This window comes from Danaus plexippus, assembly GCF_018135715.1.
Source record: "Danaus plexippus chromosome 18 unlocalized genomic scaffold, MEX_DaPlex mxdp_20, whole genome shotgun sequence".
Taxonomy (NCBI): domain Eukaryota; kingdom Metazoa; phylum Arthropoda; class Insecta; order Lepidoptera; family Nymphalidae; genus Danaus; species Danaus plexippus.
Window position 1 is genome coordinate 2,553,057 of NW_026869853.1, and position 27,231 is coordinate 2,580,287.

Sequence of the window (27,231 nt, forward strand, 5' to 3'; positions counted from 1 at the left end):
GAAAAATTTGTACCGATCAAATTAATATGAATGTCATGTCGATTAATCGGTTTTCAAAAAAAAAAAAACAAATAGATAGTTTTATAACATTATATGAGGTATTGACACAATTTACCGATACAAGACAATCCTCTTCTCCGTTTGCAATACAATGAATATATTAAAAGTATATACATATATTCTTATTTCAGTATGATTTTTTATAAGTCATTAAGCCACGTAGTAGAAATCATCAACAGAGTCAACGTAATCGTACAAATTTATTTATTTACCTATATGTCAAATTTGTTTGCAACTGTAAACAACACTTTAGTTATTACTTTAATTCAATGATATCCTAAACCCTAAAAGTTTTCTCATCCTCTAGGTTAAGTTAATAAACGTTTCTTAGTAAAAAAGAGGTCAATTGAAGAGTTCTACGTCCAATTTACTTTGACCTCATTGATGTGTTTTCTCGTAGATAAATAAAGTAATTTTTAAGTTGAACTAACAAAACTATTGGAGCTATTGCAATAAACTTAATCTGATACTACTTGATTTATTTGAAATAATTGCCTCAATCGATTGACAATTCCTTTAATTTCTTACCAACTAGTCATTCATCGTGACTACTGTTGTGGAGAAAAATAATTAATAATATTTAAAAACTATGTAATCAATGTAAAATGTAATAGTGAAATACGATTAATTTTTGCTAGAAGTCTCGAATATTCTTTGATTATTAAATTAAATATATGTATAACAAAAATATGGAAAAGAAATTACCACAAAATGTTTACTAATTCTATTTCAGTCCACCGTCATCATCTTATTATTATATATATTGGCAACAATTTAATTGTACAATAATCATTTTTTTATATTCCTAAAATATATACTACAATCTAGTTCAATTAGTTGACATCTCTCGGAAAAGCGTTTTCGTAAAGCGATGGTCATTAATAGTAGTATAAGAATATTGAAAGACTATAAAATTTATATAATAAAATACGCTGGTTTTTTGAGACTATCAAAAGCCAGCAAGTAGCGCGCATAAGCCAGGATTACGATAATAATCCTTTTAGATGTCAGACATCGAGATCGTTACGTATCCGTGGCCTCTATTGGTATAAGTTAAGCTAAAATAACATAAAATTCATCATCACACGAACTTCCATTACAAAAGAATCCAAAAAGCATATTACTATTGCAAAATAAAATAGAGTCATAAGTTTTTCAAACGCAGTTTTTTACTAATGCATAATCATACGTAGAAAATTGAATTTAGCACAACAAACTTCGATGAGACCTCAGTATCGTGTTTAAGTCACCTTAATTAATTTGAGTATTTGTAATAGTTCTTATATTAACGAAAAAAACTAATATCAATATAATAATAAACTGGTATCTGGTAACATTTTAATTTTTGAAATGTATGGACCTAATAAGGTTATTAAGGGACTACTTATCAATTTACCAAATTTGCCAGCACGAGAGCCTTGGGAGTTCATCCATTAGAAGTAATTGGATCGCCTATAACAATATTATTGCCTGTACCTACTTATATTATATGTCATCAATCATGCCAACTTAACAAAGAGAATACTTATATAACAATATACAGGAATTGATTGGTTTAAGATGATAAGTCTGATCTGAAAATAGTCTTTTAAATACTTGCTGTCACAATTAAAACTATATAATTGATAGATAAACAACAAAATATGAAATGATATAGATTAAAAAAGTTTAAAAATAAAAATTGCTTTAAATATGTCTTATTTGAGAACATTGTACCAACATAAAAAACCTAAATGGGGATTTATTGAGACCTATTGGTTAGCAAAAATGACGTAATAAAAAGAACAAATATTATATAATAAATTTTCAAAAATGTATAAAAATAAGAGTTGCTTGAACATGCTCCAGCTTGTCAAATATTGACAGCATCCATTTCCTACGTATTTTCAATAGTGTTCGTATATTAATCTGATCGTTTACATGATAGGGGTGGTACTACGTAAAGGTTGAAAATGCAACTATTATGAAAAAATAATTTAATAATCTGGCGTTTTGGTTGTCACATAAGCTGGCTGCCATAAGTAGAATTTGCAAAAAGGACGCCATTTTCAAAAAATCAAGCACGTCAGACAAAGATAAATATGGTTCATCTTTACGTGGTAGACGTGCTGAAGGTTATCTGAAATTATTCGCCTAACCTGAGAGTTAAAAAAAAAAATTAGAGCCTGTGATTCGGAGCTATTTCTAGAAACTTCCGATACATTAGGAGTGGGACGGAGTGATAGAGTAAAAAATAGAGAAAGAATGAGAAAGAAATATGTAGATAGGCGGAGAGGAGAGTGATGATGGGATACCTATCATGCAGCTGTCCGCATTAAACTTTGTTAACGAATTTTTCTTACTTCGCCTTGTGGAAATTGTCAGATTATATATTTTCGTTATCCTTCTATCATTTCCTTCAAAATAAAAATAAAAAATTGCCATGCTTGAAAACGTCAGGATGACGTTTTCCTTCATCCAGAGGACGTTGTTCACATTACGTCACTACCCAATTGTCAGATTAGTGGTAGGAATATACACTTTTTATCATGTAATTAACTCACCTTATATTAGCGTGACCTGTTCGAGAAAGTCGAAAATTATCAATTTTTTTTTCAAAAATCATCCTCTCTCCTGCACGGGCGGCCATATACTTAAAGCTCATATTTGGTGAAGGTACTTAACCGGGTTCATATTAAATCAGCTACCATATATATTAATCTACTGCGATTTAGAAATTTCCGAAATCCCTTATTGGGCCTTACTATAAATATACGCGACAATATTACGAACACAAATTTTTTAAGGCAATTAAAAATTGCTGGCAAATATCGTGATTGCGTGTGATTGAAGATGTGTATGTTTAAAATGACATTAATATATTTTTATGGTTTCTGTGATGTGTGGATTTTAGTTAGTTATAAATATATTATAATTTATATAATTCAATTATTATATTCAACTCGTTTAATTTAATTTATGTGATATAAAGTTATTGCTATAATTTTATTGTTATGAAACCTTAGCAGTGCAAAGGAAATATTTAAATGAAACTAATATTATTCGGATATACTACGAGTGCTTTATTTTTGTAAAAAAGTACATAATCCCGACGTTTCGGTTACTTTTCAGCAACCGTGATAACGGGCAGACGAGATGTGAATAAAACTCGCGAAAGTCTTAGATCTCAAAGGAATCAATTTAATAAAATTCATAATTATATTAGTGATTCCAAAGTAGTTAAAAAACTTTTTAATACTGCTTATATACAAAAGTATATCATTGTAGCCATGCCCACATTTATATATATATATATATATATATATATATATACTTCTCCTGTACGTGTCAGTTGTCACCGAAATCCTAGTTTACGACTGGACCGATATGATTTAATATTTTGTAGGCTTTTGGGTAGCACCCCAAATGGTTTAGATTCATAGATTAGCCTTCCAGATGGCGCTGCGGTCGATATCTAAGTTATTTCAAACGTTAAGGCTGCAACTTAAGTTACTTTATCATGTATATACTGTTTTAACATAGTATACGTTTCTCTCTGAGCACTCCTTTGAACTTCAAAAGGAGTTTTGGGCAAAAAAAATGTACTTATATATTATTTTTCTTTATTTACATAGGTATGGGATTTTTTTTTGTATTCGCTTCAATTGTATAATTTTTAAACATACGAATAATAATATATGGATAGTTTTTATTATTTTTGAACATTATTTTTAATTCCATAGAAATTTATAAGAAAATAATATTAGGTACTTTATATAAAATCACAACTATCAACTTAATAGAGTCGGACACTAAAGGTTTTTAAAACTTAGAAAAAAAATATAATAATTTATGTCTTCAAAATTTGATGCGAATTATATACAGTGCGTTTCACGGCCGCAGCGGTTCCAGGAAAACTACAAAACCTACTTATGTATTATATAATATGTATTATAATAAGAATTACGTATTAAGACTTATAACTTAACTACTTAGGATAGCAATGCATTCCATGCTTGTGCTGTATCGTCAATATTCTGGTTTGTCAGGCCAGGTGTTCGTTCCGCGGAGTCAGCAACCTCACTCGTAATATTATATTTCATCCATACAACGATGTTGCCCCGGTGACGTTCGTTTAATTTTAAATATATTGCGCTGACGTAACATGCGAAAACTATGTTATATGATGCTGGCAACAATAATTGTAAACAAATGGCGGGAAACATTTACGTTTTCAGCGATTAATATTAAAATAACGGATTTATTGCTGACAATTGACATTCGTTCGCTGTGTAATGATGTATGATGAGTTGAGAACATTGGAATTGTACATTAAAATAAAACAAGATACTTCGCAGCTGCTGGTGTGACTTGTGTGTTGAAATAATTTAATATTGTTAGCTAGTTATTGGATAATTTTAAACATAAAGGTGTAATCTTCCTGTAGTTATATCTGTAGCAATTTTTTTAACGTTGGCAAAATGCATTGTTGCATACCAGGCTTGGTGACTAGGGGCACTCGGCAAGAACGCTTCTCTTGTTGCCCGCCGATTTACCCACTAAAACAACCATCGACCCTCGTCGCCATAATGGGACAGCACAGGATCGCTTCCGCATTCACCACAATGCCCCGGTAGTTGTTTCAGTTGCAGTAGTGTGTGACACTCGCTGATTACGCCAACCTAATGTTCATTAATAGATAATAATTCCAACTTTTAATCGTTCCTGTATTGCCGAGAACCAGTCCAACCGATTGGGATGCATATTTAAGTAAAGTTTTGTTTTTAGTCCTATTTAAAAAGATGTAGAATTTAATTAAGTACATATGTTTTAATTTTATGCTGCTTAGCCTTTAAATGATGTACAGAATCTGTATTCTGAAATGTATAATTATATATGTATATCCTCACATGTTAATCCTGTTATTGGGTAACGTTTGTTATAAAAATACATTGACTTCCTCACAAAAAATTGTTAGGAATATGTCTTAATACTTATTTGATATATTACGTAAAACGGAATTATATATATATATATATATATATATATATATATATATATATATCTTTATATACTCGACCATTCCAGTCAAATTCTATGAAAATTGTTAATGACACCTAAGATTTTCGCGTGTACTTACATATTGAAAAGAAAATTTTTTTGAAGCTTCCCCTTTTTATTAATTTAATTCCTATTAAAATAAATTTTCTTCGTCACACTTCATTCTGATCGTTAACAGCTTTTTGTTTTAATATCGTGAAATTGACGTAAGTTAATTAATTATTAAACGAGAAACGCTTCGTATTTAGTGTGACTATGCTAACTTGTGCTAAACGTACAACAAATATGTTAACACTTAACAGAATTTTTGACATGTATAATATTATAATGGATTGTAATATAAGAAAATTAAATAATTACTAATGAACCAATCTTTAAAACGAGGATGTGTACTTTATATCTAAGGAAAATATAAACCGATTTAATCAGAAAGTTTTATTAATGTTCAAAACAAATATTATTATCTAATGAAAAACGAAAATCTTTTAAGCTATTACAAACTTGTCGGACACAACGAGAGTAATGTTCGTGTCAGTACAATACGATAAATCCTTTAAATAACATCGTGACCGGACTTTTTTTTTAATGTTTGTCGGGGTTTTGATCTTGCACCGAAAAGATTTCCATTTTAGTCGGATTTGGTCTTTAATTTTTTTTTTTTTTTTCAAAATGTACGTTTTATATTTAATGGTCACCGTATCACTATGCATCCAGCTGACAGCTGCAGAGGGTTGCTATGCAAACATTTTAGAATGATGAAATGAAAGTGCACTGAAAATATCACCGATATAAATTTGCTCTTTACTATGACGTTCTTACATATTACACATCACCTAGTGTCGTAACAGAGTGCATTCCTTTTATCTTCCAACAATATTTATACAATATATAGTTTAGAGTCCACAATCAACAGAACAAAAAAGATCTGCGACTATTTAGGGTGATTAATACAACAAAGACGAAAATTAATATTTGATAAGATGATATTTACTATAAACATTGATTCAGCAAAATTAATATGTCATATTATTCGTAGGCAAGTTTTTTTGTCAACTTTTAAGATAAAGATTTAAGATGTAAAACCATTGCCTTTATTTCTTTGACAGGCTACCATAGTATTAAAAAAAAACCACGATTTCAATTATCAGAACACAATTTATTAAATGTTTACCATCGGGTTTTTTTCTACAGATAAGCAATATTTGTTTTATAGTGATATAAATAAACTATCAATAACTGAACCAGCAAACACTTGAACGTATATTGCGTTGCCATAAATGCATCTGCATTACTTCAACTGTTAAACTGTGTATTTATGAGATTCAAGTAGTAAATATAGGCCTGAATAATATTAATTGCGCTATATATTGTACAATTGGTTTATGTTGGAAATTGTTTCTAAATAAAGATAGAACAATTTCTTATACTAATGCTTGTTATCATTTAATCAAAGTAAAACGTAAACACTATTTGAATGAAAAGTATAACTATTATCTATATTTAAAGGCATCGGTTCAATGAGGTTTAATTGCCTGAAGCGTTATGTCTGACAGTACCAAGTTTGAATTTTGCTTATAACAATGTTTCACTATTTGATGTTATTAAAAAACTAGTTCGCGGGCAAATACTAGACGAAGTCGTGGTCAAATCTTCGTCTTGGTTAGTTTCAGTAATAGAAATGAATATCTGACTGCGCGAACTCTGGTCCTCATTAAAGACAGTAGGTAAATAAGAAGATTTTGGATTTTATCAACTTATTTTTTTTATGAGTAAATAGTATCCTGTGTCCTTTTCCTGATTCTAAGCTATCTCTCCACCTATTTTAAGCTAAGCCCGTACATCCGTTCTTGACCTATAAGTAGTGTAACTAACACGACTTTCTATATATTTGTTTTTTAAGATATCTTATACTTGTATGCCCAAATGGTGAGGTAGGCTTGAACAGATTATTTTTCTATGAACACTTTAATTTTTAAATAAGAATATTTGCAATCTACTCCTGATAACAAAAAAATAAATTTTAAAGTAACGCCTTCCATGCCCTAACATCCTAACAGTATTAAATAGCAAATGAATAATCGATTTTTTTTTAATTAAAAGAAACTCATAAAAAGTTATGGTCTTGTTCTTAAACACATAAATATCAAAGCATAAAGAAATATTTCTATTTTAAAATTAAATTTGAAAAAAAGGTATGAGCTAAAGCAATATACACTTAAAGTTTTTATGATTATGCATAGTAATAATAATAAAACTTACAACATGTTATATTTCTACTCAAAGAACTTATAAATTTAAAAATAATTCATGTATTATATTATTTAATATTCACAGTCTTTATATTTTTTTCTTTATAGTCGCGAAGATTTTTCATCTATGAAATTCTAAATAACAAAATCTAGATGACAATGACTTTGACTGTTTGATGTCGCTATAAATTTAAAATTCCCCACCCATGTCATGTGTCCGATGTCGGAAATGGTGTGCCATCAACCGGTGACCGGTGTTAGTACTTAGTAATTTATCTTAATAAGTAAAAGTTTATCACGAAATGTTATCAGATATATTTGCGCAATTGTTAATATGATAACCGTTAATTTTTTACACTTCATATAATCCGCACTGATTCCGAAGTCCTTTCTGTAAATAATTTTATTGATTATTTAAAGAATACTGAGTAATTAAAAAAAATGGCTGTGTCGATTCATAACAATGTGGTCTCAGGTCCTGAGGAAAGACCTATACCTGCCCATTTATCCTATGGTCAATTTTTGTTTGATAAATTAAAGGCGGGGGGAAATAAAATCGCACAAGTAAGTACATGCTATCACATAATTTTAATAACAGAAGTGCTGTAACTTTTTTTAAACATATTAAAATATTTTCTTTTTTACGTGGTTAATAATAATAGTTTTTTTCAGATAAGTGCGGAGACTGGAGAATCTGTTACTTATCGAAATATTCTCCAGAATAGTGTTAATCTGGCAGTGGCTCTACAGGAGTTGGGCTTACAGAAGGGTGATGTAGTTTCGCTCAGTTGTGAAAATCGTTTTGAATTCACCGTTGCCTCTTTAGCCGTAATCTTTGCTGGAGGAGTTTTATCAACTCTAAATGTTACTTATTCGCCAGGTGAGCTTCCTGAATGCTATGATAGTAACGGCTGAAATGCACGACAACATGAATGAATGCTCCTGAAGTGAAACTTGTGCCCTTTACACATTTTTCTTCTTGTCAGTATCACATATAATGTACTCGCATTTTTTAAGGTGAAATTTCCCATGTATTCCAAATCACAAAGCCCAAGTTTATATTCACGTCGCCGATCACTGCACAGAACATGTATGACTGCAGCAAGGATCTGACATTTGTGAAGAATTTGATTTTGTTCGGTGAATATGACATTGTACCCGCCATGTTCTACAATGATTTAGTCAAGAAACACTGTGATATAGATGATTTCGCATTGGTCGATGTGAATGGAGCAGAGGATACTGTGGCCGTAATGTGTTCATCGGGAACGACTGGCTTACCAAAGGGTGTTATGTTAACCCATGTAAATTTCCTCACACTATCCGCTCATATGAAGTCAGTATTATAACTTAATAATTATCATCTCAAATCTAACATATGAGATTTTATTGATCGTTTTTGTATTTTTCAGATATTATTTGGAGACGTCTCAGCAGAAAAGGAAACATAATGTAATAACAGCCCTGTCTTTGATCCCTTGGTTTCATGCTTATGGATTCATTACAACATTAGCCGTGATGTGCCTACACGTGGAGGTTGTGTTTCTTGTTAGATTCGAAGAGGAACAATTTCTTGAAACAATACAAAAGTATAAGGTGAGGGCTCACAGTTGTTGTTTTTCTTGGGATTAATATTGTACACGCCTTAAACTCCCCAATAAATATAATGGTAGAAATCGATTAATTACGCATAAAACTACCGGAATTATTCACTCGTTTTTAAATTTTATATGAAAAGCTAAGAACAAAACTGCAAGGAACATCTTGATTAGTTATTATAACAGAAAAGAAGTGTAAACAGTGTACTTGCCACATTAAAAAAATAATTTGCTGGTACAGATTAAATGTTACACACAAATTAATTAATTTTCCTCAAAATCTTAATTCACATAAAATATGAAAACACATGTATGTGGAGATCTAAAGCTGTTTTATTATTTTTCAGATAAACATGACGACAATAGTGCCACCGCTCGCTGTGTTCCTTGCCAAACATCCGTTGGTCTCCAAGTATGACCTGAGCTCATTGAACGAAATGTGGTGCGGAGCCGCCCCCCTGTCCAAGGAAATACAGACGCTTGTCACTAAACGGTATATAAATATTTTATATTTTTATATAAAAGAAAGTTGTGTCAGTTACATTAATTATAACTCAAGAACAACTGTATCGGTTTGGATGAAAATTAGTTGATAGATAGCTGGGAATTAGGAAAATTACATAGAATACTTTTCATCTGATTGAAATAGATTCAAAATCCTATTTACTCTCTTTAATGAGGATCAGTGTTGCCTCCTGGTCAGCTATACATTTCTAAATATGTAACTTACGCAGACGAAGTCGCGGGCAAACACTAGTATATTAAATAATTATATGTATGGTCATACTAAGTGATAGTTCTAATATTCTGTACAAAGGAAGTTAAATATTTTATACATATGCTAAAGTTATATACAGAAATTGAGCAATACCAGGAGAGAAATAGCAAAATTGTTAATGTGGACTTTCTGATGTTCCAGAACTGGTATTGATTTCATCAAGCAAGGTTACGGACTGACAGAAGTCACAATGGCCTGTTGTGTGGATTTAGTCGGCAGAAGCAAAGCAGGCTCCTGCGGTACACCTGCGCCTGGCATGAAGATCAAGGTGAATAGAGAAGTATTTTGTATTTAATCAATATATAAATATTTATCAAATCTCTAATCACAATTAATCTCATGGGCTTGTAAATTATCTATTTTTAATGATTAAAGTAATGATGCTTATTTGATTCAGATCACATATATATTGATCTCATGATAACATTATTTTTAAATTTATCGTATTTTAATTTGTATTTTTGTTTTGTTACAGGTGATAGATACTGAGAGTGGTAAGAAATTAGGTCCCAATGAAGAGGGTGAGCTGTGCATTAAGTCGCCTCTCCGCATGAAGGGATATTTGGGTGATAAAGCATCCGGTGATGCTATGATTGATGAGGAAGGTTATGTTAAGACGGGAGATATTGGGTACTATGACAAGGAAGGATACTTCTACATTGTTGATAGACTCAAAGAACTCATCAAATATAAAGGTTTCCAGGTAATTAAATCACTATTTACATATATATATATATATATATACTGTCTCTTAAAATTCCTTCAGGACATATTTGTATAGAACTTTTTTTGTATGAAATTGATGTTTAATATACATGAATCGCTCACAGACAATTTATCTAAAAAGAGCAACATCACTCCATGTGATTATTAAAAGAAGGCAGATAAAAAAACATGGAGTACCGGCAACAAATTTTTTTATATAGCAATACTCAAAATACTATCCCTTAAAGATGATTGGTATTTTTTTAAATTTTATATATAAGTTAAAGTGTGCAAGCCAGTGTTGCTACGTTGAAGCATTTTGCTTCTCTGACCAATTTCCTTGATATCCACACTTTTTTTGGCTCTGAAAGATAAAACCATAAAAAGAGACCATTGTTTGGTCTGTTATAGTTAGAAAGTGGAATACAACACAGCTCACAATTTTTAAATTGATAGGTCCTGATAGGAAACTAAGATATGCATGAATCACTCCACAATTATATTGTTCCCCTTTTTACTCTACCAGAAAGAGGGAATAGGGGATTTCTCTTCCGATTGTTTCCTTTAGATTTTTGTATAATATTTATTTAATTCTAACTTCAACGTTATATAAATTCTCAAGATAATTCTTTGCATTAAAAACGTAAACAGCCAAATTAACTCATATTAATTACCCGGGGCATTTTGATACTTTTCTGTCCCGGGAAAGAAATTATTAATATATGCCAAGGAAGACATTTCGTTACAACTTGGCATCTGCCAAGTTGTAACGAAATGTCTTCTGAAAATGAAATCTGCCATCTGCAATGATCTGCCATCTGCAATTACAAATGAAAAACCAGGCAAATATAAATAAATTTTACATTATTGTTGATGTTGATAGTCTTCTCATTTGATGGGACAATAATGTTAAGTAAATTACACAAAGATTTTGAGTTGCGACTCTAATTACTTGAAATTAAGAGACGACCACATTGATGAAAGTTGTCAAGGCCGCCTAAAGATCTGACAAGAAGAGTTGGTGAACCTCATACCGAGTATGTAAACGGAATTGTAGGGAACTTAATAGTGTTTTCAAAAATACCGTTGGTTTTTGGTACGAAACCAAAGACTAACTAAAAGCATTTTGTTTTCACACAACCCTAACTCCTATCTGGTATACTTCATCAAATAATCCTATCTTCTGTGGCATCTTTATAGGGAATATTTTACTTATGACAACGAAAGCCAATCAGGCGATATTACCAACCAGTTTCCCTTGCTAGAACATATTCTCCGGGATTTATTACCTTCGTGACTTTTGTCTTTATTCCCATGGTGCGTAAGGGAACCAGATTACGGTATCGTGAACCACCGTCCTACAAAATAAGGACTATGCTATAGCATAGCTGGCTGTATACAAATCAGCAACTTACACTGCTATGAGGATGACAGTCCCTCGCGTTTTCTTGGCTGATCGAGCAAAAATAGCTCAAGAACAAAATTTGTATCTAAAATTTAGATCTTCCTGAAGCAGGGCCTCGCATTTGATAGCCGAATCTGCTTCATTGAACCCGATGAACACAAGACCTTTGAACCAAAAAGTCGTCCCAACGTGTTGAATACTCGTCTCATCAGTGGTACGAGATACACCAGTAGTTATGAAGACCACTACGTTTTTATAATACCTGGCAGTAGGTGTCGTCAATATTAGGAAATAACTCACACAAGGCTTATATAGATTTCACCTCAGAAAACAAGTCTGGCAATACACCCTCTGTCTGTTAGATGTGCGTACTAATTTGCCACCATTTCCTGGTTTACAAACTCCTGATTTAGTTTCGTTCTTCCTTATTTTAAATTCAGTGATTACGTAGGCGTCTAATTACTCATATAATATTTAGAAAGGCTTTTAATATTTATATCGATTTCTCGGTTTTGTCCAAAATAGATTTATTTTGATCACTCTTATATTCCAGGTTGCTCCAGCTGAGTTGGAATCTTTACTGCTGCAGCACAGTGCAGTGGCGGATTGCGGTGTTGTTGGCAGACCTGATGAATTGGCCGGGGAACTACCGGTAGCGTTTGTAGTCAAGCAACCGGAAACCAATATACAGGAACAGGAAATTATTGACTACGTAGCCAAGAAGGTAAACACTACATCCTGTCTAATTGAATGTTAAAAAGTTTTAATTCTTCCATTTAGTGAATAGGTTTTTTTAAATAATTTTTTTCGAGTAACCATTTGTTAAATAGTAATTGTCTACTACTTAAGTACAGATAACATGGTAATTGTCAAATAAAATTCACCTTATATATCATACAAATCAATCAGCATGTAGTTTGTTTGGTCTAAGTCTCTAGCAACAAGGATTTTTCTAATTACAGGTGTCGCCAGCCAAACGTCTACGAGGTGGCGTTATATTTGTTGACGAAATACCAAAGAATCAATCAGGTAAAATTCTGAGAAGGGAGCTGAGGAAAATGTTGTCCGCCAACATTAAAAGCAAGCTATAAAAATGAAAAACATTTACGGAATCGTTGCTATAAATAATTTATTTAAATCTTATATCACGAAAAAGTTTCACTTTTACAATTAATATACAGTTATTTGAATTAATCTTCATCTCAAGTTAATTACCGGATAGTTTGTCTTTTAATTCTTGTGGTATCCGACTCAATGCATAGTTGTGAAGCTCATCGTTAACCGCAGCCAACACGCCAGTCTTGTTAGGATGGGTGACCGATGCTCCATATTTGTAGAAATCCCCCAAAATATCTGTCAATTTCCCGCCAGCAGCACTAAGTACGGCCTCAGGAGCGCATGTATCCCACTTTTTGCATCCGGGACTTGCAAATACATATATTGATGCTTTACCCTCTAGTAACTGTAACACCTGTGACAATATTTCACTAATTAGCCCATATATTTATTTCCTATACTTATTTATTGTAGGCATTTATCATTTTATTCAACATAGAATCTAATATGCTTTTGAGTAAAAAAAACCCAAAGATCCAACAAATAGGCTCAGTCTTTGTGCAATTTGGAAACACACAGACATTCATAATGTCCAATATGAAACTTACTATTATAAAGTTGGCTAAAGCAATTAATTTCCATGCTACCAACATAACTGTACATAACAATATTTACCTTATAACCAGCACCGCCGACCCTCAAAACTTGTGCTGCATTCATGACTTGCAAAGCTTTCTCTACAACTGGGTTTGAATGACTTCTTGTTGTCGTGATGACAAGCGAATCTGGTGGAGGAGCTGGTATGTAGCCTCCGACACCAACTCCTTGGAGGCCCCAAATCGTTCTACCCATTTGCTTCTCCTCCCCGACCATAGTTTTGAAATATGGCTGGTGTATAACACCGGCCACTGGCTTCTCATTGACTGATATACCAATAAGCACAGTAACATGCTCGAGGAAACCTGCAACAATGACATTTGTCAGTTTTGTATACAATGTACTGTGCGAGACATGCACCAAATACATATATTAATAGTTAGTAAAAAATATCAAAGAAAATATCTATTGTGCCATACATCCAGTAATTCTAACCATCTACAGAAGGTCCTTGATTTAAGAGATAAGAGATAATTAATACATAGAAGCTGTGAGACATGCGCCAAGACATCTTGTGATATTCTAGTTACAAATGTATGATTGTTTTTTTTGTGTTCAATAAAACATTTTTTTACGTTAAGTGTGCTCATTATTAATTAGTAACAAAAATTAGATTAAAACTACACGTAATTGTTCCAATTACCATAGTTTGAGTGTCGTAAACTTAAATACCATTTGATACTTATCAGTGGATGTTTTAAATACATTTTCCATCTTTCCCAAGGATCCCGCTTCAACATTAACGCACCTAGAATTGTTTATAGCATGCTATCATGAATATCTTGTTTGAATTTTAATTTACCTAACCTTTTTAAAGAATTTAATATAACAATAACGTTAATTTTATACCTTGAGTATACTCGGAAGTCCCGTCCAGAGGGTCGACCCATACAACAATATCCTCTTCTTTAACACCTTGCAAACTTGAAGGACATTCCAATAACATAACTTCCTTGTCTGCCTCAATCTGAAGCCATTCACTTGGGATTTCACCCTGAAGATAATTTGTTTTTTATAAATCATTCATGCATGAAATTGCCAGTCCAAGGTCGTCTAACAAGAAGTTAGTGATTTTTTTGTAATATTTAAAGCACAAAGAAATCAGTTTAATAGTATACCTCTGAGTCAGGATTTCCTTCCTCTCCAATAATATTGACTTTAGGATACAGTGATGATAAGGATGATATGATACATCGCTGTGCTGATCTATCAGCTTCAGTCTGATAGTCGTCTTTGCCCTGCCAATGTTATAAAAGGATAAAGATATACTTTATTAACACGATCACCGACCAAGTTCATCACCTTATTTAGTAAAATTATATACCGTATGAGATTATAATAAGCGCACCTTTTCAACTATTCCTAGTTCCCCTCTGCTCATAACATCTCTCACAATTTTGCCAGCTCGACCTGCCACAGACACCGACGAAGCTAATAACCTTATAATTAAGGGTGCCGTTGATGACATATTAGATGCTGAATAACAAAAAAGAAAATGTGTTTAAATAAATTGAATTCTCAATATTTAACAATACTTATTAAGTTACACACAGTAGGTAAGTACTTCAAACTCGACTAAGTCTAACAGCTAACTTCTAAGTAATGATAAAATCATTATTTATTGTCAAAACTATCAACTGTCAATTTCATTGTCAACAATGAAATGTCACTTTTAGGGGTGGGAACGGCTGAATCGGTTTATAAATCGATAATATAAATTAAAAACTACAAAAATTTTACATGATTCAGTTTGAAGCATAATATCACCTAGCTATTCTAGTAAAGTTTAAAATATATAATTTTAGGTAAGATCATGCAAATAACCAAAAAAAAATTGCAAAACAAAGAGAGCCATTAAATTTTTAAATTAAAAAATATATAATATATGCAAAATTAAAACACATACTCAAATTTACAAAAGTATAGCTTATTTTTTTATTGCTCTAAAATTTTGTCGAGTCACTATTAGCTCCAACAACATGATCAGATAATCTGGTACTCAAAGATTAACTTATCATTTTAAAATTCGACTTCAACATTTAATCTTTTATTATCAACTACAGCAAATATTTGAAGAGAAAACTGTCAAAAACAGCCATAACAGAATTTTCATATTGGTAGTTATAGCAGAATGTATGATAACTGACCTTGTTAAAAAGGTTCATAAGTAACAAAATAAACAACAGAAGTAGAATAAAACCACTTTATTGCATCAACATCAGTAAAGTCATAACAATTTAAATCTTACTTAAAAATATGCAATCACTTAACTTCAAACTAATAATAAGTATATTCATCATAGATTTTTCTATATAAAGTAAATTTTAATTATAAATGCTTACATAACAATATAAAAATATAATGATGGTTATTAAATATTTGCTCATAAAAAATTTAAGGCACTTCCGTGGAAATATATGATAGTTAGAAAATTAAATTAATATAATATAGATAAATTCCATTACATTTGCCCAAACCAAAGACTAAAAATAATAATGATGAAAGTCTTGCCGTTATCAGCTACATAACAATTTAATTAAAAATAATATCTACTTCATAAATTTCAATTTTTCATTTCAACCAACTCGAGACCACAATAATGATGTTAGTGACCTCTCAAAAAATATATATAAAATGAAAACACTTAAAAAATAATAATTACACAGAGCGTGAAAACGGAAAGGTTTATGAAATGATCACAGCAGTAAAAATTATTTCTGCATATGAAAAATATTTAGGATTTTTTTTTTTTATTAACAACTATTAATATTGAAATATTTCTTACAGCGATCATTGGTGTTGTAGTAACGTCACCTTTAAATTATTTAAAATATCAACGGTATTTTAAATTAATTTTTTTGTAATCTTAAGCAATATATTTTTATACTCATATCAAAAAATTATTGGATGTTCCGTGATATGAAGCAATTTTGATAAACATATATGTATTTCATATAAAAACTTAGTAAATATATTCAACTAACTGATAGGAAAATAGCTATAAATTAATTACCCTATAGTCTATACTCCATAGAATAAGAACTTCCAACATTGGTTCTCTGTTCCAGAAATTTGTACCATCATATCACATAGAGAGCATAATCAGTTTTTCCTACACCTAAATCGATGCTATCACATGAAATCTACAGATGGAAAACTGGAAAAGCTTTATATGTAGTATGATAATACAAATATGGGTTAAGAATATACTTCAATGACCGCAGCGAACATGTTCATGCAACATGAGCAATCACTTCTGTACATCATCAGCGACTTGGGCAAGTATGTGTTTGATGACCTGGTCGATGGTGTGTGTGTGCAGCATGCGAGCCACCGTCTCGTCTTCCACTACGTGCAGGAATAATTGTTTGGCGTTCTCTCTCAAACGTTGGACTCGAGGCCAACTGTGATCAGCTGCTTTGGCGCCACAGTTTGATATCATGTGCTCCAAAACCTATCAAATAAAATTATTTATTTTATGTAATCGACAGTTAAATGGTTCAGGGTAGCTTCAGGTAGCTTCCCAAAGTTGGCGATAATGCTATTGTTTACTGCAGGCCTAAACGGCTGTAAGAGACAAAAAAGGGAGTGTTGTGTAGAAGCCTGGAGGGTGATTTGTAATTTCATTGAGCTAGGATAAGTTATAGTGGATTATCAGTAGGTGAAAAGATGAGGGCGCTGAAAAACAATTTATTGTCAGTGTTGTGCAGCACACAAATGATTGGGAGCCACTGGTTTAGGATATTAAAATTAAATTTAAGGACAGTAGAATTGTTTTGTGAAAGTTACACCAGAGTTTACATTGTCACTGTCAGTAATACTGTATTTTATGTTAATGTAAACATGTTCAAAATATAGCTAAAAGCGCTTTTTCTTATTCGAATGTTTCTGAAGCATTACAGTTATTTAAGTCCTAGTTTAAAAACATACAATCAACTAATTGGTTTTACTTTAGGCTTATTTTTATATGACATTGATAAAATATGTATATTTTTTATAATTTGATTGACAGTTTTATAAAACTGTCAAAAAGTGGAGGTTTTATATGTATACATTTAATAATTAATATTTTACTTTGAAATTACAGAATAAATATGGCATTAAATACCTCATCTATAGGTTCGTCCGGCCATCCGAAACACTCCAGCATCTCCTTGTCTATCATGTGTGTGAGGAGCTTGTTCAAACTATCAGCTAGTTCATCCTCTGCCATGAGTGGTTTTTCTTCTTCCTAAAAAGTATATAAACTTCTTGATGTACAATGATTTAATAATATATATGTATATATATACATAATAATCAATTGAATTGATGACTAATTATAAAGATCGGCTATACAAAAACAATATATATATTTAGGGAACACACATTTAACACGAACCGAACCTTTAAACTCCGGAACGCGACCGAAGTGACGTAACAGCGATGACATTTAGTTTTTTAAATTTTACGCGGGAAACTATTCGTCGACGCGATTTGTGAAATAAATTAAATTTGTTCCAGTTGATCTCGTTTTAGATAATAATTAGTTAAAACTCTTTAACATAAGTTTGTTCCAGTTAAGGTTCTTTTATTTTAAAGTTGTAGGTATATAAGACAACTATATTTTTTGATGATTTTGTTAAAATCTTAAATATATATATATAAACTGATGTCTAAACATTTTATAATTAATGTTAGCGTTGGCGATGGATGTATGAGTGGGTGTATAAATGACTATTTATGATATCAGTAGTGGCACCTACCTGCTTCACATTGGAGTCGTCGTTCTCTTGGAGTCCACCGTACAAGGCTCCGTCACCACAACCTTCAAGGATGCGGTCCGACTCCGCGTCCAATACGTTCAGGATAGACTCTATCTCAGACTTCCTCACGCGACTCAGCCCGAGATTCGAGCCCTGGAAGTTGTTATACATTAATCCTTATATAATATTCTAAGCCCAACAGTGCTGTTATTTAGGCTGTATATATTTATTCTAAAAGTGGGCATAGACGAATTAAGTTTAGGAACACTTAAACATATTTTGTCTATGCCCACTTTGAGAATAATATATTTTTTAACACCAGCATTTTTTCACCTCCAGAAAAACCACTGTAACTTATCCTGGCTAAATGAAATTACAAATCGCCCCCACACCTATATACAGCGCCCCCAATTTATTTCTGTTTCGTTATCGCTCACTTTGGACAAGGCTGATCTAAGCTAACAGCATGAGATCTGAAACCTCCGCGAGCCTTCGTTGTAATAAAATTAATATTTTTCGGTTTTACTACGCGTTTACAATTGTTTTAGCCACATACCCCCGGAGTTTCGGTTACTTTGCAGCAACCGTGACACTCATACCGTCTGCCTGATCACGGTCGCCGGAGAGTATCCTTAATAGGCATATTTCTAATAATAGGCACAATACGTACAAGGACACTCCGCACGTGTAATAGTCTCTGCTGGAACACTTGCGGGTGAGTCTTCCTCACGTGGCGGACCAACTGCTCCCCCCTGACGTAGGCTCGCGCGGAGACACAGTACATACAGCGACGGGCTTTTTCCAAAGTGTGAGTGCTCATATGACGGCGCATGTTCACCTCCAGGTGGAACCTCTTGCTGCACACCTCACACTCGAACGCTGGATAATGACGTATTATCAAATAATTTAAATTATATTCATACGAATACTAAGGCAGAAATATTCAATATAAGAATTATGGTAGCGGCTATAAAAATATATCTGGCCATAGTAAAGCCACTTGTCATGGAACGGTTCTGGGTGGAATTGATGGTGAAGGACAAACTGCTAAAAGTTGTAAGATATATTGTTTTATTAATGGAAATGTTTTTTTTTATATCACCAATCCTGACAGTATAAACTGGATAGCCCCTTACTATATTTCCACATGATAGTGTGTGAAAATGAAGCCGAAGTTGATAAACCCACTATCCAAGATAGCAATTAAATTAAACAATCCTAAAAGTACTTTTTAAGTCAATCATTATATTCCATGATATCATTTTATACAAAACTATAAAATCCGGGGAATAAATTTTTGCAAATGACTTAAGATTCTGTATAACTTTTCATGAATACTAAGATTTAATTATGTTTATTTACTGTAGATTTAAGACATTAAATACTTAGTGGAAGAAAGCAATGACACAGGATGTTATTAAGTTATTCCTTGCCGTACATGATGAAGGAACGTGGAGGTGCACATGAGGGATGACAAGTACTGGATTATTGATGAAAGAGAGGTCTACACCAAAGCGTAGATCCTCGGTGCCTGATGCTAAAATCAGGATGGATTGCATATGCATGCTCTCACTAACCATCCCATAATACACCAAGATACTGGCAACAAATTTAAGCATGCAATCAAAATTTTTCAATAGTCAAAATAGGGGTGCCGGAGTCATTGGGTCTAAATCTATGCTATAACAAAATATATGATTATTATTACAAAGTAGCACTTACGCTTATCGTTCAAGTGCATCTTGATATGACTGGCCAGATCATTGGCATCTTTAAACTTTTTTGTATCACAGTTGTCGATCGGACACAACAAAGGCTCTCCCTTGTGCATGATTTCATGAACAATCAATCTGTAACAATAAATAACATCAATTTAAATTCATAATATATATATATATATATAAATATTTTGCTAATTTGGGATTAAAGTCAATAGTTCTATATCTTTACCAAAAGTTTGCAGACATACAGACATACAAAGCATTTTGTATTCATAGAAATATCCTAATACCACCCCAGGCAAAGACTGGTGAATCACTATATGTAGTGTGAAGCCTACTTGAGAGCAGGATACTGAATACCCAGTAATATTTAACTTACTTTGATTTAGAATCAAAGCTCTTAGAACAGATGTTGCATTGGTTTCCGGTGTGTTTCTCCAAGTGACGTTGTAGCTGGACTTTCTGTATATACGACTGATCGCATATATCACATTTGAATGGCTTTTCTCTGACATGTGTTAGAACATGACGTCTCATTACCTCCACCGTGAAGGTTGTGTAACCACACTGGAAAAAAAAAGTTTGTATATATTTATCTTATCATAAATATGCTATGAAATAATACAAAAACAAATTAAATATAAAAAAATGGGTTCCTAAAATGTAGAATACACAATATTTATATATAATATACAAGGAATACTTAACTTAAATTATAATAACAAAAATACTTACACCAATGTCCTACAAGCAGCTTAAGAAAAAGTATTATTTTGAGTTTTTATTTTTTATTTTTTATATGTTTCAATAATAAGATAATATAAATAAAATTGATGAATGATAGATATTCAAAAATAATCTCACCACATCACAGCCGTATTTCTTTTCACCGTGTATTTCCAGGTGTTTGGCGATGGCTCCTCGTGAGCCGGTTACCTTGCCACAATGATCGCACTCAAATCTTGGTGTTTCTAGAACAACACTTTTTATTACAGTAATGTTATGGACATAAAAATCTGATGTATAAATAACTAATGTGATAAATTTTGTTTATAATTTCAATATTTAAGATATGAATAATATTTTAAGTAGATTTTCAAATATATATATATATATATATATGTATTACCTGTATGTTTCTGCTGATTGTGTATTATTAGCTTGGAGAAGTTTCTTGTATGATATTCACAGAGCTTACAACTGAAATGCTTGGTTGTTATATGCTGCAACCGGAGATGTACCATCAGGTTATCTTTCCTTGAGAATGATGCCTCGCAGATCTAAAGTATATTAAAACACATTAGTACTTTGTAGTGAATGTTTAACAGTCTCAGATATATCATTAATAACTAACTTCACATGGATAGGTGACGACTTTTCTGCCATCACAGCCCTTTTGCATCATGTGTCTAAGGACATGGGACCTCCTAACAAACTTCTGATCACAATGTTCACACTCAAAGATCTCTCTAAGATGCACATTCTGGACGTGTTGGGCCAAAACATCTTCGTTAGGACACACCACATCACATTGGTTACAAGAAACACTGCCCGGAGTCGAGGAATGTTCGTTTAATAGATGACTTTCATAACTCTTGATAAATCTGAACTTTTTGCTGCATTGCTTACAGTTGTATGCAGGCTAAAAACAAAAGTCATTTTACTTTCGCAGTAACCATCTGTAAGAATCAGTTTATTTGTCCAACTAACCTTTATTGGTGTTACATCGACACCCGCGAGTGTTATTTCCTGTTTAATTTTACAAGATTTGACATGCTTTCGATAAACCCGAAGCGATGGAAACGATTGTTTACAAGATTCACAATAGCAATCATCATTTTGTTGCTTAATGTTCTCACAGTTTTGTTCATCCTTTATTTTCTGAGCTAATTGATTGATAGTCTTCTTGTTTTTTGAGCCTGGTGGACGGCCTCTTTTAAGTTTTGGTGGCATTATGAAAACCCTAAAACATGGTAAGATTAAAATACTCCTAACTACTTTAGGAGCTTTAATATTTACAATTTAGCTGACACCAAAATTGATATTACTTTCACTCAGGCGCCGATTTTGTTAACAGAAAACACAATGGCGATATACTCACAAATATTTCAGATATCACATAAATATTGTGATATTCGTATAACACCGATATAAATCTGTGCTATCTTAAAATGAACCTTACCTTCTGGAAATAAACAATATTATCAGTTAAGACGAAATTGTAAGCGATATAATTAAACATAAAACTTAATATTTACGAAATAGAGTTCATTTTTAAAAAAAACAAATAATACTCCTCAATTTTTGGATAGTAAGGAAAGAAAGAGAACGATGCCTGTTTGTAGGAAGCTCTCTTTTTCTATACTAGCCACGTCGCGTACTTGACTCCAGCGCCATAGATTATAAATAGTGAAGTGTATGTTGTAATATTAGGCTGTATATACATATGTAAGCGAAACTATAATGTCAATCTCTAATATTATTTATACTCTACATACTATTCGTCATGACGTTACCATGGAAACCGATTAGTAATTAATGTAAACAGTACAGATTGTCACGTTATACTAAGAACCTCGTTTTTAGTTTATGAAGGGGTTTAGAACTTTTAGTCAAATATTCATATAACATTATTCTATTTATGAAATATGTGCAATGGAAGAAGAATTAGATCCAGATATAATAAAAGCCACGCAGGGTTCTTTAGGGAAATACATAAAACGACCGCCTCTGACAGATAAATTACTGAAGAAACCACCCTTTAGATTCCTTCACGATATTGTTACGAGTGTTGGTATTGATTAATATATTAATTATGAAAAAACTAAAATTTTGGGGAACTTACTGTTAATATGTATTTATTAATATAAATCCTTAAAATATTGTTATAGATAATAAAAAATACAGGATTTTTTGACGGCCTATTCGAAGAAGACGAATTAAAATCTGAAAATGTGAAGGATAGAGAAAGCAAAATAGTATTTCTTAATAAAGTTATATCAGTTGTTGGTGAGATGTTGTTATTCATATATAAATTAAATGAAGTCAAGTCTATAGTTACAATTAATACATCAATAATATTACAGCTAGTACCACAGGAAAGAGCCTGCTTGTTAAGCCATCAAAAATTGTATCTGGACAGGAGCCTGACAAAACTAATGAGTTATTACAATGTATAGCACTGGCATTAGATAAAAAACTTAGCTCAGATGATGCTGTCAGGCAATACAAGGAAACACTAAAACAAGAAAATAAAAGTAAAGAAACAAAAGTTGTAAAGAAAAATCAACAAGCAAAGAAATTAACGTCCTCACAGAGCACAGAGAAGTTGTTGAAAAACGATAAAAATGATTCCATACCTTCAAATAAAACAAAACAAAAAGATCAAACAAAAAAAGAATCTCCTCCCAAAAGAACATCGACACAGTCATCAAACATAAATCCAACGAAATCATCAAGTAAAACAGGTCCCAATAAAAATAAGCAAGAAATTAACAAGCAGAGTAAAATATCTGTAAGTAAAAACAATATCAGCAATGTTGTTAACAGCTCAGGTAAACAAAATTCTTTTCATACTGATGACAATTCAAAGGCGCCCGAATTAACGCAGAATGATAAAAATAATGAAGTACTGAAAGTGGACGACTCTATTATTAGCAAAACTGAAACGGAGAGTGATAATAATGAATCAAAAAGTTCAATACACAACGAAGATACAAATGTTACAGAAGATTCCAAGGATACTAATCAAGATGAGAAGGAAGAAAATGTCACCGAGAAGAAGATAATACAAGACACAGTTGGAATCAATAATAAAGATGATATTAAAACTGTGAATGCCGACACAGCCATTAATGATCATGAAATCATGAAGAAATCAGACGACTCCGATAACAAAAGTGCAACTATTAATGTACAAAAAACTAATGAAAATTTTAACTCTGAACAAATAAAACCCGATGTGAATGTTAAGAGACCGCCGAGTGTGAGACCTTCATCCTCCAGACCGAGTGCCCCAAGACTCAAAGATAAACATGAAAATGTTATTATTAACAGTAATGAGAATATTATCGTTGGTAAAGTTACCATTATACCAGAAAGCACACCGGAAGAGGTAACCAAAATCTGTTCTATACTTTAAATGATCCAAATCATGTGCTTAGTATTGCAGTTATATAAATTATATCATCTATTAGGTACACATTCTTTGTTCTTACAGGATGACGACAACAGTATAGTAATTGTAGACAATACTCAAGGCACTACAGACTATCAGAACCAAGACGGCGAATTGCAGCAACGCGGCCATCTTGTGCAACAAATACTTGATGCTCAAAAGGAGTTTTCACAAACGTCTGGAAAGACAGAGATTGTAAGACATTGATTAATCATTGTATACACGTGTTAATTTTAACTGAATATAATCTTTCCTATTCACCAGGAATGGCAGTTTGGCGTTCAGAAATCAAGAGACATAGTGAACGAGGAAATTGAGCAGTTGCGATTTAACATCCAGGCGTTATCGCGTGTAGCTAATCCTTTAGGCAAATTGTTGGATCATATACAAGAAGACGTTGAAGTTATGAGACAGGAACTTCACCAATGGACGAACACCTATGAAGATGCTTCTAAGGAGCTATTGAAACAAAGGGCGTTAGTAACTATACATATCTATGTTAAAAATTTTGAGACATGCATTAAAAATGGTATTGAAAAAAGAAATAACATAAAATATTTTTTCAGAGCCAACGAAGAATCGCTGTTTCCACTGCACAATAAAATAAAACAATTAGACCTGGATATAGCAGAGAAGCAGGAAAAAATAAATGATCTCAAAATCATTATACACAAAAATGCATTTAGAATCGAAAAACTATTAGCCAACGGGCAGAGGCAATTTTTATAAATAAATCATTTTATTTGTCTTAATACATAAATTAAAGCACTTCAGTTACTTAAAAACTGTTTTATTGTAATGCTGAAAAAAGATTATTTGACTTCCATTTTTGAACATTCAAAACATGTGAATCCTGTCTTTTTGATTATTTAAATGAAATGTCTATTATTTATTTCTAAAGGGTTATTTTAATAATATTTTTTTTAGATCTACCAACATATTTAGTTCCTAATTGTGACTTCAATCGAGACTGTTAAATTTTATTTTATTCAAAAGTTAATCCCGGATCGTGTCTCCTCCATTCTACACGACACTGGCAGAATATACTGTGCAGGTCTTGGCACGAATGAAGGCCATATTATAAAAAAAAATAATAATAAAGTAATCCTTTACGAAACTTTAATCTTGGTATTTATATACCTACCAAATGTGCCTTAATAGATTTCAATAGAAATCGATTTCTTTGTTTACCTAGTAACTCGGCGAACGGCATGGTTTTTAATTATGCAAGAAGTAAATTCACAATTCTTTATACCGTTTGAACTTCAACTTTTCTGTGTAAGGCAGGAAAGTCGAAAATTTTCCTTATTTATGCTTTAAATGACATCTAAATGGCATTATTATTTCTAAAACCAAATTATGCACTACATATATACGTAATTAATTATAACTTTCTAAAATCCATAGTTTTATCTCACTATGTCTATTTACATATAACCTGCTATTATTATAATACAGGACTGCTGTGAATGAATTGTAAAATATTTACATCATAACATTAAACAACCTCCGCAATTCGAATACATTAAACCATTAATCTTTGTGACGTCTATTTCGTCAAGGGTTGTCGATCGTTATTTCCTTCATCTTAATTCTTATCACATACTTGTTACCGTACAAGCAGTGCTTACGAATATTTCCCATTTTTAGAGCTCTACAGCTTTTGTTTATAAATGGAAATTTTTTTTCGAGTTCTCAAAGGCCTTGTATGGATATTAGTTATCCTTGATGCAGCACTTAAAGCGCCTTAAACAGACAATAGTGCTGTGATGAAAAGGCTGACCTAAGAGAAATCCTATGACGCCTTACTTACCTGATAATCTAGTTAGTTTTCGTGAGCAGCGTCCCTCGACTCCCAAATAACCTTTTAGATTTCCTTATGGTATCTCGGAGGCTTGTTTCGTAACATCAATAGCAAAATAAATAAAATGATTTCTTTAACATATTTCCTTTATTTTCAGAACCTAAATATAAACATAATTTATTGATTACATACAATTAAAACTATAATCGAAGGTTGCAATGTAAAAAAATGTAATGATTATATTTCATTAATCTATTTTTAAACAGCAAATGTTTTCAATCGGTTGTTGGTAAAACATAAATAATGAAAATTAACAAATAATCACATCTAACGTGCCTACATATTTGTAATCAACAAAACTTGTACTATCATTGATAATTTAAATAAACATTGAATTATATGTAAAAAATATTGCAACTATATGTTAATATAAAACTAGCTTCGAAAAAACCACATAACCACCCTTTTGTTATATTATGAGGACTCGGTTATGTGATTAGCCTATAGTAACATATTATCTAAAGTATTTACATGTCACCGAACTTATTTCATACTGACATACATTATAAAAATTACTATAAATTGCGGTGTCTAAATATTTAATTATTTATAGTGGGAAAAATTGGTGTTGTCCTTCGTTAGTTTGGTATCACAAACAAATTCATTATTACTCATAGGTAGCGGTGAGTGATTATGAATGATCCTTGATATTAATACTTTTTTAGTTATATATAAATTTATTTTTAAAAATGGCTGATATAAGCTTTTAAGTTCACATTAACATTGGGAGTTCCTTTTTGAATATTGCATTATTTTCACAATGTCATTTGTTGTCGCTTTGAGTCTTATAACAGGCACTTCTTAATCTTGACTTTTTTCTTTGTTTAAGAGACACACATGTTCTAATTATTCTTATGCTTACAATAAAAATTAAAAATTCTTGTAATGGTATAATTTTAATGTAGATAAAAATTAATAACTCATTTAGTTACTGAATTAAGAATTATAGGACTCAATTTATTTACATTTTCTAAGTAAATTAGTTGCTCATACATTGTAATAATTCTTTTCAAGGCATCTTCATAATCACCCACTCTTTGTTGAACCTCAAAGTTACATAGCCTATTACTTAGTTGGGTACAACTATTGTCATATTCTTTATTACCTAAGTGTCGATATTATTTAGGTATAGGCGGATGTGGGGGGCTGTTGCTATCACAAAGGCTCACGTAACAT

At 31.9% G+C, this 27,231-nt stretch overlaps 4 protein-coding genes across 8 annotated transcripts; 2 read left to right on the forward strand and 2 right to left on the reverse strand.

Moving 5' to 3' along the window:
- Window positions 1-7,429: 7,429 nt before the first annotated feature.
- Window positions 7,430-14,128, forward strand: LOC116772914 (uncharacterized). Of its 2 annotated transcripts, XM_061528525.1 has the most exons (10): window positions 7,430-7,605; window positions 7,770-7,913; window positions 8,022-8,229; window positions 8,367-8,685; window positions 8,762-8,945; window positions 9,295-9,440; window positions 9,867-9,993; window positions 10,201-10,428; window positions 12,389-12,559; window positions 12,798-14,128. In XM_061528525.1, the coding sequence occupies exons 2-10, from the start codon at window positions 7,791-7,793 to the stop codon at window positions 12,924-12,926; spliced, it is 1,635 nt and encodes a 544-aa protein (XP_061384509.1). In that variant the 5' UTR covers window positions 7,430-7,605; window positions 7,770-7,790; the 3' UTR covers window positions 12,927-14,128. The 2 variants fall into 2 exon arrangements, with proteins under 2 accessions (XP_061384509.1, XP_032521113.2); XM_032665222.2 differs by having other exon boundaries at window positions 7,430-7,913.
- Window positions 12,945-15,198, reverse strand: LOC116772915 (3'(2'),5'-bisphosphate nucleotidase 1). Of its 2 annotated transcripts, XM_032665224.2 has the most exons (7): window positions 15,100-15,198; window positions 14,897-15,024; window positions 14,667-14,786; window positions 14,398-14,542; window positions 14,192-14,296; window positions 13,567-13,853; window positions 12,945-13,306 (listed from the first exon to the last, which is right to left on the reverse strand). In XM_032665224.2, the coding sequence occupies exons 2-7, from the start codon at window positions 15,014-15,016 to the stop codon at window positions 13,043-13,045; spliced, it is 1,041 nt and encodes a 346-aa protein (XP_032521115.2). In that variant the 5' UTR covers window positions 15,017-15,024; window positions 15,100-15,198; the 3' UTR covers window positions 12,945-13,042. The 2 variants fall into 2 exon arrangements, with proteins under 2 accessions (XP_032521115.2, XP_032521116.1); XM_032665225.2 differs by lacking the exon at window positions 14,192-14,296.
- A 539-nt stretch (window positions 15,199-15,737) lies between these two features.
- On the reverse strand, window positions 15,738-22,261 carry LOC116772963 (zinc finger protein 436-like). Of its 3 annotated transcripts, none has more exons than XM_032665297.2 (11): window positions 22,116-22,261; window positions 21,725-21,977; window positions 21,369-21,656; window positions 21,144-21,294; window positions 20,879-20,985; window positions 20,394-20,581; window positions 20,016-20,143; window positions 18,964-19,172; window positions 18,294-18,446; window positions 17,657-17,779; window positions 15,738-17,002 (listed from the first exon to the last, which is right to left on the reverse strand). In XM_032665297.2, exons 2-11 carry the CDS (start codon window positions 21,965-21,967, stop codon window positions 16,799-16,801), a joined length of 1,794 nt encoding a protein of 597 aa, XP_032521188.1. In that variant the 5' UTR covers window positions 21,968-21,977; window positions 22,116-22,261; the 3' UTR covers window positions 15,738-16,798. The 3 variants fall into 3 exon arrangements, with proteins under 3 accessions (XP_032521188.1, XP_032521189.1, XP_032521187.1); XM_032665298.2 differs by having other exon boundaries at window positions 22,197-22,215; XM_032665296.2 differs by lacking the exon at window positions 22,116-22,261 and adding an exon at window positions 22,063-22,115.
- A 276-nt stretch (window positions 22,262-22,537) lies between these two features.
- Window positions 22,538-26,430, forward strand: LOC116772962 (TRAF3-interacting protein 1). Its single transcript, XM_032665294.2, has 6 exons — window positions 22,538-22,804; window positions 22,906-23,023; window positions 23,101-24,128; window positions 24,234-24,386; window positions 24,456-24,667; window positions 24,758-26,430. Exons 1-6 carry the CDS (start codon window positions 22,670-22,672, stop codon window positions 24,918-24,920), a joined length of 1,809 nt encoding a protein of 602 aa, XP_032521185.2. The 5' UTR covers window positions 22,538-22,669; the 3' UTR covers window positions 24,921-26,430.
- The last annotated feature ends 801 nt before the right edge of the window (window positions 26,431-27,231 follow it).